This window comes from Plodia interpunctella, chromosome 16 (genome assembly GCF_027563975.2).
Source record: "Plodia interpunctella isolate USDA-ARS_2022_Savannah chromosome 16, ilPloInte3.2, whole genome shotgun sequence".
Taxonomy (NCBI): Eukaryota; Metazoa; Arthropoda; class Insecta; order Lepidoptera; family Pyralidae; genus Plodia; species Plodia interpunctella.
In genome coordinates, this window is record NC_071309.1 from 3,452,254 (window position 1) to 3,468,271 (window position 16,018).

The 16,018-nt window shown below is 34.8% G+C and overlaps 3 protein-coding genes across 9 annotated transcripts; 2 read left to right on the plus strand and 1 right to left on the minus strand.

Moving 5' to 3' along the window:
- Window positions 1-40: 40 nt before the first annotated feature.
- On the plus strand, window positions 41-6,317 carry LOC128676552 (uncharacterized). 5 transcript variants are annotated; one of them, XM_053756715.2, is made up of 5 exons: window positions 41-629; window positions 2,007-2,100; window positions 3,159-3,332; window positions 3,566-3,678; window positions 4,030-4,183. In XM_053756715.2, exons 1-5 carry the CDS (start codon window positions 525-527, stop codon window positions 4,087-4,089), a joined length of 546 nt encoding a protein of 181 aa, XP_053612690.1. In that variant the 5' UTR covers window positions 41-524; the 3' UTR covers window positions 4,090-4,183. The 5 variants fall into 5 exon arrangements, with proteins under 5 accessions (XP_053612690.1, XP_064292518.1, XP_064292519.1 ...); XM_064436449.1 differs by lacking the exons at window positions 41-629; window positions 4,030-4,183 and adding exons at window positions 672-1,546; window positions 5,340-5,497; XM_053756713.2 differs by lacking the exon at window positions 41-629 and adding an exon at window positions 674-1,546.
- A 21-nt stretch (window positions 6,318-6,338) lies between these two features.
- Window positions 6,339-10,130, minus strand: LOC128676551 (serine hydrolase-like protein). Of its 2 annotated transcripts, none has more exons than XM_053756711.2 (6): window positions 9,763-10,130; window positions 9,344-9,468; window positions 8,798-8,935; window positions 8,428-8,587; window positions 7,497-7,625; window positions 6,339-7,238 (listed from the first exon to the last, which is right to left on the minus strand). In XM_053756711.2, exons 1-6 carry the CDS (start codon window positions 9,777-9,779, stop codon window positions 6,950-6,952), a joined length of 858 nt encoding a protein of 285 aa, XP_053612686.1. In that variant the 5' UTR covers window positions 9,780-10,130; the 3' UTR covers window positions 6,339-6,949. The 2 variants fall into 2 exon arrangements, with proteins under 2 accessions (XP_053612686.1, XP_053612685.1); XM_053756710.2 differs by having other exon boundaries at window positions 9,344-9,475.
- A 102-nt stretch (window positions 10,131-10,232) lies between these two features.
- On the plus strand, window positions 10,233-15,999 carry fy (fuzzy). Of its 2 annotated transcripts, none has more exons than XM_053756704.2 (9): window positions 10,233-10,531; window positions 10,942-11,079; window positions 11,515-11,636; window positions 12,058-12,331; window positions 12,977-13,174; window positions 13,677-13,876; window positions 14,414-14,589; window positions 15,053-15,179; window positions 15,856-15,999. In XM_053756704.2, exons 2-9 carry the CDS (start codon window positions 11,002-11,004, stop codon window positions 15,911-15,913), a joined length of 1,233 nt encoding a protein of 410 aa, XP_053612679.1. In that variant the 5' UTR covers window positions 10,233-10,531; window positions 10,942-11,001; the 3' UTR covers window positions 15,914-15,999. The 2 variants fall into 2 exon arrangements, with proteins under 2 accessions (XP_053612679.1, XP_053612678.1); XM_053756703.1 differs by lacking the exon at window positions 10,233-10,531 and adding an exon at window positions 10,694-10,843.
- The last annotated feature ends 19 nt before the right edge of the window (window positions 16,000-16,018 follow it).

Consider the following 16,018-nt stretch of genomic DNA (forward strand, 5'->3'; position numbering starts at 1 on the left):
TTACATATAAATTATTTTTGTTAGTAATGTTTTTTATTTCCCCTGTATACATTGCATCTAAGTATTATGTATGTAGGTCAATGCCAGCTCCACACTATTGTCAAACTCAGACAGATGCCGACGTAATTGCACGAACATTGCGTAGTTTGTACGAGTGCTTTTATTTACCGCGATGAAAAACCAGCAATGTACCTATGCCGAATCCGTCAAAGTTCAGCCGCGATTATAGATGCCGTTATAGATTTAGAAAGGACCCCAGGCGCGCAGGATTCATTCACGATTCATGTGTAAGAAAAATGCATGCACTCAGCATTTGCCGATGAACTCTCAAAATATTTTTTTTAATCTGTGCGCTCACCTCCATGCTGCCTACTTACAATTATATATTTTTAATTATTTTTTTTGTCTATTCTGTCATGTTGGATGACATTCAAAAATTATTTTCACTTCTCCGCTAACATCCCAAAGCGCGTGCTATACATAGGTACACAACAATATAAGTTTTTTTTATAAATATTTACAAAATGAATCCTGATGATAGTTTGGAAGAAGTCGAACTTGATATAGAAGTTCCAAAAGAAGAGAAAGAGAAGACTGTGTGTGCTAGACTAATCCTTACTGCAGAACAGGTAAATCTAAAATAACCAGCTCTATCCTGACAGAACGGACAAAACCAAAAAATACTTAGGTACTTGTTGTACAATGTTGTCTGCCAATAGTCTGATATTCAAGGTTGCAGAAGGCCGTAAGAAGTAGAAAAGAAAGAGTAGGAAATCGGGTCCTGTGGCTTCAATTCTCTATGGCTGAGGAAGAAACCGTGAAGGCATTCAGATGAGAGGAAAAGCTTAAAATAGCCCATTCAATTAATGAAATCAATACACAATTTTGTTTTCAGACAAATCTGCATTCTGTTTCGTAGGTATTTAATATTATTCAATGGTTTCATCCCAAATCATATTTATTGTTGTTCCATAAAGTTTTAATAAGTACTTAAATATCTATATATGAAATAATTTAGCAACATATTATAATTAGCACAATAATTTAGTAACATACCCCTCTGTCAGTACTAAATTGCTTCAAATATAGACACCAATTGACCACCATTACACGTTTTAGGCAATAAATTTTAATTAAAAAAAAATAATTAAAACTTGGTACCTGGGTGAAATAAAGTTTAATCATACTTAATTTAACACATTCTACCATACCACAATTTACTTAGTAGTAACCACACGCACATACCTAGTGACCTAACCATAATGCAATGCATACAACACTACATTTAATTCGCTAAGCAACGAACCATAGTTATATCAATAAGTAATTCGAAGCCTTATAGATTTGTCGTCATAATAAGGGCTTGTTACGTCCCAGTTAATAAATCTTAGCAAACACAATGTTTGGTGAAGATTGGCCGGAATGGTCTGCGACACTCGCTGCCTCCGATCACTCCCAGTCCCACAAGGAGATCCAAAACCAGCGCCGTGTCACCCCACACGATGAAAAAGAGGTGTTTGCAAAGTTGACTTTTACTGAGGAACAGGTAGTGAAATTTTAATGTTTGCAGTGCTTAGGCATCTCGCAATTTACGCTGCCGTAAAAATTTTATCCGCATTCATCTCTTCCTCTCATCTGAGCTTCCCGTTTTTTTCCTCAGTTCATAGAGAATTGGAGCGGGTTATCTTCATTTGTCAACATTTTCAAAACTAGATGTAATGGCGAGAATATCGATACATACTTGTATCGATATTCTCGGTTTGCGAGACCTTTTTGATCGTTCTACGAAAACCTGACTAATTAGACAATTTAAATCCATGGACTCGGTGTACCTATGTTCATTGAAGGAACGACATCATACCGGTTAGGTAGGTTTTTTAGGCGTAGCTAGATTGCCAGCAAAGTTACCAAGCTGAGTGTAACGTTAAAATACGAGAAAACTTGCCCTTTCCTTTGATAAATTATCTTGTTATAGCAATATTCATTGTCTATGAAATCATTTGCAGGAAAACGATCTACGTGAAGCGTTTAACTCCCTCGACCATCTCGGTGAAGGAAAAATAAAAGCTGATGATTTCCGCGTAGTCATAAAAGCGCTAGGTTTGTACCTACCTTTTTTATACCTATTTTAACAGATTATGCCACTCTACATTAAGAATTTTAGTAGAAAGTGCCTATTAAAGATACAATGTAGTATCATTTCTATAATAAACCTATAATCGGTAGACTAAAAGGAATAACTATACTTTCTACTAAAATTCTTAAAATATTTTATTAATTTTCTGTCAGAAATAAAATAAGTTGATAAAATGTGAGGTGGCGCTAGTGTGCGGAGAGTAATCGCCAGTACAAGACTGCTTTATATAAAAACCTCTCGAATGATGTTTCAGGTATCTCTAGTAATAAATAAATAAATATTAGGACAAATTACACAGATTGAGCTAGCCCCAAAGTAAGGGATACTAACTTTTATAACATATATATATATATATATATATATATATATATATATATATATATATATATATATATATATATATATATATATATATATATATATATATATAGATAAACATCCAAGACCCGGGCCAATCAGACAGAAAAAGATCATTCTCCATCATGACCCGACCGGGATCGAACCCGGGACCCGGGACCTCTCGGTTCAGGGCAAGCACTTTACCACTGCGCCCCTGAGGTCGTAATAGAATTCGAAATATCATTACCTATCTTATTGGCATAAAGTCATCAATCTTATTGGCATAAAACTAGGTAGCTACAACCTTGTCTACTGCCGACTTCAAAGTAGTTCAAACTGACATAGCACAGTGATAGCATTCCCAAGGGGGGTTAATATAACTAACGAATCTTCAACTTTCCACGCTGACCCCTGGCTTCATAGCATTATAGCCACAAGTGCGACCTAGCACACAAAGTTAATCTTCAAGAGAGAGTTAACGTAATTATCTTTGAATAGGCTTTGATAAAGATTTTTAATCTTTTACATTACATTACATCTATACATAAGTCAGCTCGTTATACAAACTCATGTGGCACGAGTAGGGTTCGAACATGGGCCCTTTCGGTTCACAGGTGCCCACCTGTGAACCGAAAGTTAACCTTATTCCGATCCTAACCATTACACCACCACCGTTTCCCAGGATATGAGCCCACAAAAGAAGAGTTGCTACATATGGTCAATGCGGTGGACAAGGGCAATACCGGGAAGCTGAGCTTTGAGAACTTCCAAACTGCCATTATGAGGAAGATCATGTCCCTCGATACTGACGGCGACATTATGAAGAGTTTTCGTTTGTTCGACATGGATGATAGCGGTAGGCAATTAAATATTTTTCAAATTGCTACGAACTAGTCTCGACATATGTCGCATCCTAGAATATAGTATCAAATAAGTACTGTACTTATTTATAATATGAAATACAAGCTTTCGTTATTGCTTTTTAAGTGATTAAACTATTTTTGTTTTTGACTACGTTAAAGTACTACTTACCTAAGCATAATTAATGTTGATCATACTACCATTTAGCATTTTAAATTTTCCGTGCAGGATTAATAAGTTTCGAAAATGTTAAAAAAGTAACTGAAATAATTGGCACTTATCTCACCGACCAGGAAATTGAGGAAATGATAGACGACGCTGACAAAGACTTCGACGGTTTTGTAAGTATCGGCCACGTTGTAATTGTCAGACCTTATCGTTGATGTCAGAGACTAATTTATAGGTACATCCATGTTCATACTAATATCAAAAATATAAAAAGTCTCTCTGTTTGTCACGCTTTCACAGATAAACCGTTAAACCATTTTTTATGAAATTTGATGCCTATACATTTGTACCTATTTAGGTAAAGACACTAGTTTTGCCTTGAGCGGGCAACAGCCAGTGGTTCAATACCTAAGTTAAGTAGTTATATAAGTAGATGTATATATAACTGGAACATAAATTTACAAGGTGACACAAAGATTATTTTACAACTTTAACATGAATAACATCTTACTTTCTTCTTTCAGATAAATGTGCAGGAGTTCATGAAAATGATTAAAAATAGCGTTCATATTGTTACTCCATGAGTTTTACATTTCTAGATATTTTACTTTAGTGCACTTTAAGCTGCTATTTATATACTAATTTATTTCGATAATAAAACAAATTATAGTAATTATACCTAAGTATATTTATTATCTATTTTAATTTTTATTTCATAATATCTGGCCAAATATTTTAGATTAAAAAAAACACATTTGGGATTTTGGAATCTACTCTACCTGGTTCACTTGTTAGTGAACCAGTTCTATAAAAGAAGTCCTGCTTTAGAATAGTTCTTCGTTTTTCAGTAGAAGTGACCCATGCCAATAAACTACAACAAATTCTAAGGGTCATAAATCTGACACCTAAATACAAGAAATAAACCTACCTACATATGCTTGCTCGGAAGGCAGACTAGCGCCGTGGCTCACACCACGGCATATTCTGAGCGGAGACCAATTTGTCTCAAGCATTCCATTTGTTTTTATTTGTACTGTGCTATATGTACTAATATGTTTGAGCAAATAAAGGTTTTTTCTTTCTCCGTGGGGATGAAAAACTATATATACCTAAATGCGTGATTGTGATCCTATTCACAATCATGCATTCACTTGACATTTTACGTCTGACAGCTAAGAATGTCAATGTCAAATCTAACGGCTTTGTTTTTGATTGTCAATTCAATTTCAAATTCAATTTGGTTGGGTTGTGGTAGCAAACAAACACGAGCTAGTAGGTACCTACCTATCTTGAAAATACTCCGTTTGTTTTTAAATTTAGTTTTGAAAGTTTTATTTTTGTGCTACGTTTTAAGTATTGAATAAACAATCTGATCCACACATTAAAACAGTAAGTAGGTACCTAGACTAGAAAATTAGTACCTAATTTCCCTCTATTGAATTATTGATATTCAATCTTGCTGTGGTTTGGTAATTTCGAGATAAAAGCACTGCCTAATGAAATAGTACATACGTTATTTCATTTAAATCCATGTAGAATCATCAGGCATTTACATAAATTGCAAAAACTAGCAATAAACATTTCTCACTGACTTAAGTTTTTAATTTTAGTAAGATAATAATGCGCTTTTCCTAAATAATATTTAAGCTTGTAATAAATAGTTCTCTCTCGTTCATTGAATGCACATTGCATTATGATTGAAATCAAACTTTCAACAACAAGATATCCACTCACAGCTGGTCATAATTTAGATTAATCTTAAATTAACATCTAAAGCTTGATCTATTTTGTAATTGTATAAACTTCAGGTACTTAATTGTGTTTGTTGTTTTAGACATGGCAGATGAAGATATAGAAGAAAAGTGTGAACAGCTTATGAATGTGGTTGTGGATTCAAGAAAAAAATTTGGCAAAATGTGTGTCGACTATGAACTGAAATCATCACTGATGGAGAATCAGATGTTAAAGTTACAACTAGAGATAATATCCAATCATAGATTTAAGCCAAAACACACTGTGCCCGACCTAATGGAAGACAACAACGATATGGAGAATTTTGCAGTGGAAGTTATGGAAAGACAACAAAAAATTGAAAATCTGAGAAAAAGGCTAAAAAATACCCAAGAAGTAGTGTTGCAATTGAAAACAGATAATGTTGGCAAGCAACTGCGGGATCCAATCACGGCAGAAGCTATGTTAGAAAAAGCTAAACTAAAGAACTTAAATTGATACATATCATTTATGTTTGTAAAGTCAGTAAAGCAAGCAGTACATAGTCTACTCTATTATATATATAATCAAAATGTTAAACATGAATTAGGAAAGGTTAATTTTTTAAAATACTTTTTATCTTCAGTATTAATATTTCAATGTTGCTGCAGGGTTTAAAATGCTGACTAGTTGATGATTTTATCAGCTCGAGTAAATACATAATAAATTATACACCAAGAAGTCCTAAGTATTAGTATAAAACAAGTGAAAATCCATGCATTAGTTTTGCAGTTTATCATTAACAGACATGTGACAGAGGACTTTATTTTGTAATATGTAAGGATAATGTTCCACAACTACTATAATTGTCGAGGGATATTTTATCCTAACATAGCTCAGTAATCAGTGGTTCAAGAACCACCATTATTATACTGGTTCTTTAACCACTGATTATGTTATAGTCTCATTAACTTAATAAATGGTAGGACTAAATAATACTCCAAAATATTACAAAAATTTATTTTAAGTATCATATAGTAATACCATGTTTCCCTATTACCTAATTGTCTAATAAAAGATTAAAATTACATTTTACCACTCACTTTCAAAAATTTTCAATCCTAGCTAAAACGTACATAGTGTCCTATGTATATGCTGCATTTATTTAGGTTATATATTATGTACAAGGTATCTAAAGATGATCTAAAAGATAAGGGCAAATACTGACCACCTCCAACTTAGGGTTATCCACATCCCATCATAATAAGGCAATTAGTTGAAATGGTCCAGTATGTGAGGACTTATTATTAGTCTAGTGCCTTCACAGAAGTCAATTTAGATAAAGTTTTGTGGTACCTTGTACGCTGACGTCTCCGACTAAGAAATAATAATAAAAAATAATTTTGTGAAGGTTTTGACTAGACAAGGAGGCTAACTGAAGAAACCCAACAACTTTGTTTATACAATCTAAAGTATTTTTCGTCTCTTATACACAAAATTACTTGCATAGCAAACAAGAGAGCCATTAAAATTTTACATTTTAACTTTAGTCCAAGGTTTTAAGCTTCATGTACATGTTATAACTGGATGTAAATTTTATTCGCTTTCATATTTCTATGCCATAAACCTTATAAAGAGTGGTGTAATTAACGTTATTTATTTACAAGGCTTACGTACAGCCAATATGTCACAAGATAAGAACAAATAATACACTGTAATTTTTGTTTCATTTCATCATAATTTTGCTTCAACACTTTTCCTATTCAAAAAATTGAGTATAGTTGGGACCAAATCACTAGCATGAGTTATATGCAAGTCGTGATGTGCGTCAAAATAGACATTCAATCTTTTTTTGTCTGTTCTAAAGAACTTGTCCACAAATTCTCTTTCTGCCTTAGGAATTTCAGACTTAGTTGCGTGTATGCATAGTGTTGGTGGAATGTTGTGTTGAAGAATCCGGCTAAAGGCGTCTTTAAATGCAGGCAAGTTGATCATTCGGCGCATTATTGGCTGGGTTGATACCCTGTAATATATAATAGAAGTAAATAGATACGTAATGCCGGCTTAACGTTACCGTCGAATGCCGATGCGAATGCATGAACATTGCATAGTTTGTATGAGTGCTCTTATACACCGCAATAAAAAACCAGCAATGTGTGCCGTATCCGTCATGTTCGCGCATTCGCGTTGGCGTTTGAGTTTTAAACTATTATGCCAAAAAAAACTAACCGCATTAGTGGAAATATGGTTGAGAAATATTGACTAATTTAGTGAAGACTACCTGAATAACCCATTTTCAACGGGCACTAGTGATCTGGACAGTACAATTTCCGCTTGTTCGCGAGTCAAATGACGTGTGACCATAGTAGATTCTATGAGCTGCTCTCGTGTATACAGACGTGGTGGTGCGCTGAAAATGAACATCATATGATGACTAGATGTTGCCCGGGGCTTCGCTCCCGTGGGAATTTTGAGGTAAAATATAGCTTATAGTAATCTTAGATAATGTAACTTTCTAAAGATGAAAGAATTTTTTAAATCGGTTCGGTAGTTTAGGAGATTACTCGCCTCAAACATACAAACTCACAAACGCTTACCTCTTTATATAATAGTATAGATATAGATTATGATGTCCGATCGATTTTGGTCATGGCGACAACGATTGTGAACTTGCTGGTGTGCATTTGGCTTATGTAGCCAATCTTAATGGTAAACGTTCTCATGCATTGCGGCCATTAATTTTGATTGCAGATAGCTATCCTATTGTTTTTCAATTGTTTTCATTAGATAACTTCAGGATCGAAGGTAGATTCTTAACACTGGTGTCAGATTATTCAAGTCACCTAAAGGCAACCGACATGACTAATATAGTGAACTAGGTACCGTTCGGTTTCACATGAAAGATGGATAAATACACATTTTATGTGTGCGTGTGGGTTGAGTGAGCACCCTCTAATTTTAATAAATATAATATTCACCAACTAAGTAGTAAAAGGTAATAAAAAATTTGTAAAACCAATCTTAGAATTTGTAAAACAGTTAGAACAGAGAAAGAGATAAATAACATAATAATATTAGTGAAAGTACGAGCAATCCTAACTCTCGCCATGAAGAAAGTCCCGCAGAGACGACGGCTCGTCAGCGTCTACAACAACAACGTGCCTGATCAACGCAGCGTTATTTAGCTCTAGATAAACGAGTTTGTGACTTACCTATTGTACAAGAAGTAGTGGTCATAGTAATACTCATAATACCACTGAAACCAAAAACCATGGATTTCATTGAAATAATAATACACAGTCAATGCAACCAGAGGATCAATGTGGATCATCTTCGTGATTCTGCCGGGATAAAGATGCTGATATAGAGTAACTGAAAAAGATAAATTCAATAATTAAATTTTAATGAAGACAGTTCTGCCAGGTACCATTATAAGTATGTAACGGATTTTGATGCGGGGTTTTTTAATAGGTAGATAGGTGTGATTTATGAGAAAGGTTTAGGTATTACAATATAGGTATTATAATTTCACCTGAGCGGAGCCGTGCCGGGCCGTTAGTTTATTAATAAGGTCAAACCTACCTATCGCACAGCCCATTGAATGTGCGATACAAACAAAGCTTCTCCATTGCAAATGTTTTACTATTTCCTTTATTATTTCAACCACAAGCCCCTGTGGAACTAGCAGGTTACTCAGCACATGATCCGACTTTCCATGCCCTGAAAGATGAAAAAATACGATAACTAACTAATAAAGTGTATTTTATTATGTAGATATTTATTTAAATATTCATTCACGAGTTAACGCGTGGTCAGCCATCGAGAAGCTCAACCATAGGCACAACTGATAGAAACCAAATTGAACATTGTAAAAAAAAACTCTAGTTCATAGATAGTTTAGTACTCAAGGCAAGGGATTCTGTATATGTTTTACAAAGTGTAACAAGCACACATCCTCACAAACTTTCGCATTTATAATATGTATTAGTAGAATATTCTTCTCCTTCCGGCCTCATCCCATGTCTACTTGAGGTCGCTCTCCTACCTAATGCGGCATCGCATTAGTTTGGTTTTTATGATATGTAGGTACCTATCTACTTAGGTATTTATTATTCAAAACATACCTACCAGGAAAGTCGAAGCTGACATAATGGTATGTGTCTGGAAGCAAAGAGACTAGCGCTTCAAAAGTAGCAGCTGAGTCCATATACCCATGTACAAGTAAGACCCCAGGCCGATGTCTATCACCCCAGCTGATCACTGCAACAATGAAACATATTATTCTAAAATAAGCACCTACCTACCTATTTAACAAAGTGGTTGCTAAAAGTTTTTCTTTATTTTCGTGTTATGCGCGCATCAAAAGGTATTGGTACCTATCTTAAGGCGCTTAGTGAGCGCAAGAAATAGCATTACATGGATGTAGAAAGGGCAAATAAATAAATCTCGAGAATTTTTATAGGTAGGTAGTAGGTACATGTGGTAGTTTACCTACCAATTTAACTTATAATATTAGCATCGTTGACTTTAATAACACTGGTACTCACTTGCAACGTTTCCCCATTTTGTTTTGAAAAACCACTCCTTCGTCAATTTATTTTTCATCTTGTAACTATATGCAACTCAAATCATTAAACTATAATTTGTAATAATTCTAATTACCTAGTACCTATATAAACAATTAAAATACATTTCTATCAGTTTTATATCTAAAGGCCAACCGCGGAAAATAAAATCACTTCAACTCGAATATATATTATATGTAGGTAAAATTGTTTCGAGCTAAAACAAGTGTAAAATACGAGCGAAACGACACATCTAACTGTATACTTTGCCCGAATCAATTATTCCATATACAATATATTATATCTAATTATCTATCATATTTCAAGGTCCTTCGTTTTCAGATTATCTTTCCGATTTTGTACTTTGTACATATCCGAAGGTATGTAGATAGTTATTTTAGGTCTGTATTCTTTGCTACACGAATCAATGGCGAGACGAGATACTTATATGCACAGATTTAGAAATACAAAATCTGTGAGAGTGTGCCACTGATTGAATTTCCCTAGCAAACTGACATGAGGGATGATACATTGACTCATACGAAGTACAATTACTAAATTCATGCTCATGAGATCATGGTTATAACCACTACAAGTGACGCGCCGCCCTTCGAGGACGATTAACAATGAATTCTATTTTTAATTAATAATTTACTTGCTGCCCTTGATCTTTCCTTTCGCAAGAAGGAGGGTCAGGGGCCACCAGTTTATTATTCCGTGAGGGCCACAGATGATAGAGAAAGGGATACAAGTAGGTATACTTTTCATCAAAAAAGAGCGTGCTCCAATATTATATCTACAGCTTCAAGGTCTGTGCTGTGATGTGTTTATCCATGGAATTAGTAGGTTGAGTAGTAGAGGTACTTAGGTAGGTACTCCGTTTATCCAAAACAAAAATAGGTCACGTCATTGTCAGCTGCCAATGTCTAATCTAAAAAAAACAACATTTGTTTATTCTGCTTGCTTGTTTTTGTTTTTAAATTATTTTTTGTTGTTTTGTTTGAAAAGTGTTGGGTCGGTCGTACCTACTTCGAAAACTTGTTGAACACTTGTTCTTTTATGAGTAATATACAATTTCGAATTCAAGTACCTACTTAGGTACTTCCCAGGAACTTACTTTTCCCATGAATGTGGTTTGTTGTGATGGTTATAATTTTTCAGATGCGATTCGATATAAGGGCATTACAAATTACAACAACAGTTAATCAGCAAAATTGAATAATGTCTGTTATAATAATAGCGATTGCAAGCGAAAGTGGCGTGCCAATATTTTCAAGAAAACGCGGCAACAATGAACATGTAAGTTGTACCTACCTACTCATTTTTGTAAGATGCATTATCAATGATTGGTATTTTAAAAACCCCAATGAATACATACTTTAATGCTCCAAAATAAGCATCTCTCTATACTTCACCATAGCACCACAATAAAGCACTTTGCACATGTATTGTGTACTAGCTTTTGCCCGCGTGAATTTCCCATGATAGCATTTATTTTTCCAGGATGAAAAGTACCAAAGTTCTTCTTCATACTGCAAACTACATTCCAGAAGATTGGTTAACCAGATAAAGTGTGAAGAAGTAACAAAAATAGTTTCGCATTTATGATATAAGTTAAGATAAAAATAGGATGTTAAGTAGTACTTATAGGAACTTCTTAAATTAAGAATTTGGAACACCTTATGGGATTTATGGAACCACACGCCTCAGTACAATAATTTTTCTTTCTTTCAGATACAATTCTCAACAATTGCCTCTCTGCATGGCATCAATATGTTCACTAAATGTCACAATTTATCAATGATTAATACAAACGTTGATAATGGAAGTATTGTATGGAAAGAGTATTGTAAAAGGTAAATTTTATATTTATTTTCTCTTGGGCTAATACTGGACAATACCTATTATCCTTCTCTATATTATTATATTTGTATTTTTATGATTCTAATTCTAATTCAAAATGCTTTTTTCAACTTAGGTAACTTTATATATCAGTGTTTTTCATACATATTAATGTATATAGTAGATATGATAAACATCACTTTTTATGTCAAATATATAGAGAGATAGACAAAACCTTCATGAGTAACATAGGCCACTTTTGTTATTATAGTTTTACCCAAGCAAAACCAGGGCGGGCCACTGGCTATTTATAAAGTCATAATTTAATCATCTGAAAACTAGCTTATTCAATAATTTATTGAAAATTTACAAAAATGAAACAAAATTGAATTATCTTCATCATTTTCCTGTTATTTTTTTTACATTTTTTCCCAGTGTTACTCTGATTGGGATAGCTACAGGTGGACTGGAATGTGATCTTGAGCTGCTACTGTCATGTGTGCATGACTTAATGATTTTCTGTATAGGAAAAAAAGACTTGGAAAACCTAAAAAATATTGACCAAATTAAACGTGACCTGAGGCAGTGTTATCCGATACTTGACTATCTATTGGAATCCTTAGACCCTAATGCTGTGTCTAGTCCACTGCCGACATTGGTTTTAGATCTGATTCAGAGCATATTATGTCCACAAGCTCAACAATTGCAGGTAAAATTTAACAGCTGCTTTCTTGTGAATAAATTCTGCACCGACGTTTTGCATTTATAAATTTATTCTGCACTACCAACCGCCAAAGGTGTGCAATCAGATGGATGTACACCACATTAACAAGAAGACAAATAGTTGATACATATGCCAACTTTGCCAACACGCACATACAGCTATATGTATATATAGAACATTTAACAGTGAGAATATTAACAAATGGACATTGAGATACCAAGGCATTTGGTTCCATTGTAGAATAGGCGCTTGTGATAAAAAGCCTGGACAGCTGCTAGTAGGCAACAACTGCATTTCAAAATAAGCTTGGCGTCAATCATAGCCAATTTTTTTATTACGCGGACACTGTACTTCTTGGCGTCATGGCCAAGAATAAAACCAGGATAACGTGAGGATGAAAGAGCATAGACCTACGTAATAAGTAGTTCATTTAGTATATTATTTCTGTTACTGAAAATAGTTACAATCCAAATAAAAGCATGCAGAACCATAGCCATTTCCTAAATTTCTGTGTATGGAATTTTTCTAGTAATTAACATGAACAACACTCCATAACAAAAAATAACACCAAGTTTTAAATTTTCTTTAGAGAATTTTTGGACTTCAGATTATTCCATTATTTTTTCCCAGCAAGCATTAGACGACTACGCTGAGAGTGTGACTGGTCGTTGGGCGTGTCTCAGTATACACGGGCACTTGGTGGCCACCAGCTCGGACTTCTGGTCGCTGGACGCTCGCGAGGCTCGGCTGCTTCTGCTGCTAGCGGCGGCGCAGGACGGCGCTCCGCTCAGGGAGACGCCGGTGTATCTGCCCCACATGAGCCCTAATGTGAGACACTAGTCCTCATTATCACTTGACTACAACAAGTCGCTTCCCGCTGTCTGTCTGGCTGTCCCTATCCATGCAATGGATTTTGATGCGGGAATTTTTTATAGTGTGATTTCTGAGGAAGGTTTATTAAGTGTTTAATTTATTTTGGTTTTGACTGTGCGGAGCCGTGACACACCGCTAGTTTTAAATATTAGGTGTGCTACTTTGGGAATTTCTTTATTTGGTAACTTAATATAAAGGCATTGTGGGAATTGATTTCTTGATAAAAAATAAGGATTGAAAGAGGTATAACGCAATTTCAGATTTAATCAAGCCTAATATCCCAATAAGTATAGTATCAAATTCTAGCGTCTACAGCACATTTTTAAGGTAGTCAGCTGAGAAAAATCAAATTAGTACGTAAGTCAGAGGCGATCAAAATATATCGCATCGGGATCAGCCCATCAGTTTAACCATAAACCATGTATAGTATGTATATTGATATTTTGTCTGCTCTCAGGTAGCATTCCGAGCTGTGACATGCAAGCTACTTGCAGACGTGTACGCCCTAGTGGTGTGCGGAGCCACGCCCCCGCTGTCGGAAATTGATGAAATTGTGCTCCAGTGTTGGGAAAGCTATGCACAGATTATAAAAGAAGCTAAACTTGTGTATTCCAGGAATTTTCCTATGAGCGTTACTTTCGATAGCAGTGTGTTGGGGTAAGGTGTAAACTACCTAATTTATTTGTTTGTAATAACTTTATTGCACGAAAATAAGTACATTCATCCAAATTAATACAAGAAATATGTATACATGTATAACAGCAGACTTATCCCATGTAGGGATCTCTTACAGTCAACCGACGATGGGTTGAGAGGACATGTATACAGTAGCAGGTTATTTAACTAGCCTGCTAATAACGTACAGTAATAACGTACAACATAAACAAAGAAGACTAGACTAATTTATTCTAATAAGCAAGTTATAACACTGTTTTGCAGTGTCATAATTTCGTGTAGGTGAATACATGAGTTAGATAAGACGCCAGGTTTGCGGTCGGGAACCTATGAGGCGGCTCGCACGGAGCATATAATGGTTATCTGAATATTGGCAAGGACGATTTGAATTCAGCGGGAGGTAGAGAGTGTCCGTACATAGCTTAATTTTTTTAAAATAATTTCGTCTGCTGTTATATTATATTTGTATGATTATATTTGTTATATTATGTATAATAAAATGTAGTCTGTTTATTTTAGCATCTTGGTGGTGAACATAAGCAAGAAACAGTGCGTTTTCTCCCGCCACCTACACTCCTCCACCCAAAAAGGCCGCAGTATGTCCGGAGCGCATAGAATAGACGTCTTGCGCACTTTCTATGTGACTACAGCGAGAAACATGACCCCGGAGTTGAAGATGAAAGAAATTGATAAAGGTACAGTCTGTTTATAAATAGTGAATTTTTAATGAACTATATTTTTTTGTCATTGCAATGTCAAATCGAATGCTTGATTGTCACCACCCAGAGTTTTCAGCCAAATGGTCACAGCGCGCCTATTTATTTTCTACCCTTTCTAGATATACTCTTTTTCTGGATGCAACTAAAAGTTATAAAAATCAGTTGAATCCCATCCTGACTAACATTATGAATATTTTTTTGTTTGTTGCCTCTTTACGCTTTATCTACACAACCGTCTTTTCGAATTTTACGTAAATATATCTCAGAATACGGGGAAGGACACACCTTTCATACCGTTAAAAAAACGTATTGCTATATTTTTACCAGCCAAATTTTCCTAAGAAGCATAGAATGAAACAAGTTAAAAAATACAATAAAAAAGCAAAACATACAGTGTTCTAGAGATTGATTAGGTAATATGAAATATTTTTCCTTTCAGATAATTTGGAAGAATGTATGAATGAAACATATTGGTCTTCAGAATATCATAAATGTTATGGTATGAGGTCTGGAAATATTTTGTGTTGCGTCCTTTATGCATCTTCTGTGCCTACGCATACAACCCGGTAATTATGCCAGTTTATAAACGACTAAACTATCAAATTGGGTTAGCCTGTAATCATGAGAAGTTGTAATAACATAAATAGGTACATGCTAGTGGCTGTCACGGCACGAGTATTTTCGCGTTAGCATATTTTAATTCTGAAGGTCTAGTTTATTTTTGCACTTGATTCGAAATCATTCCAGCGGGCGAAGTACGGCTTTACATTTCACTTATCATCATCGAATCGATTCGGAGTGAGACACAGAGAACCAATCATATTGCGCCATTATGACCCAACGACAACCACAGTGCAATGTGATTAGTTCGCTACGTCTCACTTCGGATCGATTCGATTGTGAGAAGTTAATTGCAAACCCGCACTTCGCACTCAGTAGTTTTCGAGTTTATTCGTTACTAACTTACAAAGATACAAATAAAATCTCGTTATAATTTCAAGTATATGTAGAATAGTATATATTTTCTCTAAAGTTTGTGTCGTGTAATTTTCCCCTATTCTACACCTGGTGCCACACTTCCCACCTAGGTGGATTAAGAGGAACATATTTTTTTATATATCTGTGTAGGTTAGAAGAAATGTAATTTTACAGTGTACTGCTATATATTTCTACAGTGTACTGCTATATAGATTGTGAGTCAACAAACCCACAATTTTAAAAACACTACATTTTTCTTTTCAGGTTAATAACCAATCAAATCCTGCAAGAATTAACCACAAACAAAGATATCCACTGGTAGTGTAGTATAAGCATACATTTTTTTAAATAAACCCCGTCCATATTTTCTAAGTGTAAATACTTGATATTAAATGTATATTTTTATTATGATGCTTTAATTTATTAG

What these genes read in the sequence shown, in the direction of transcription:
- LOC128676551 (XM_053756710.2), bottom strand. Translation starts at nt 9,820, where the DNA reads ATGAAAAATAAATTGACGAAGGAGTGGTTTTTCAAAACAAAATGGGGA. An exon ending in CACTACTTCTTGTACAATAG is followed by an intron (nt 7,626 to 8,427) that starts GTAAGTCACAAA and finishes GTTCATTTTCAG; the next exon opens with CGCACCACCACGTCTGTATA. An exon ending in GTTGAAAATGGGTTATTCAG is followed by an intron (nt 7,239 to 7,496) that starts GTAGTCTTCACT and finishes TATATATTACAG; the next exon opens with GGTATCAACCCAGCCAATAA.
- fy (XM_053756704.2), top strand. Translation starts at nt 11,002, where the DNA reads ATGTCTGTTATAATAATAGCGATTGCAAGCGAAAGTGGCGTGCCAATA. An exon ending in GATGAAAGAAATTGATAAAG is followed by an intron (nt 14,590 to 15,052) that starts GTACAGTCTGTT and finishes TTTTCCTTTCAG; the next exon opens with ATAATTTGGAAGAATGTATG. An exon ending in GTGCCTACGCATACAACCCG is followed by an intron (nt 15,180 to 15,855) that starts GTAATTATGCCA and finishes TTTTCTTTTCAG; the next exon opens with GTTAATAACCAATCAAATCC.
- LOC128676552 (XM_064436447.1), top strand. Translation starts at nt 1,400, where the DNA reads ATGTTTGGTGAAGATTGGCCGGAATGGTCTGCGACACTCGCTGCCTCC. An exon ending in CGTAGTCATAAAAGCGCTAG is followed by an intron (nt 2,101 to 3,158) that starts GTTTGTACCTAC and finishes ACCGTTTCCCAG; the next exon opens with GATATGAGCCCACAAAAGAA. An exon ending in GTTCGACATGGATGATAGCG is followed by an intron (nt 3,333 to 5,339) that starts GTAGGCAATTAA and finishes TTGTTGTTTTAG; the next exon opens with ACATGGCAGATGAAGATATA.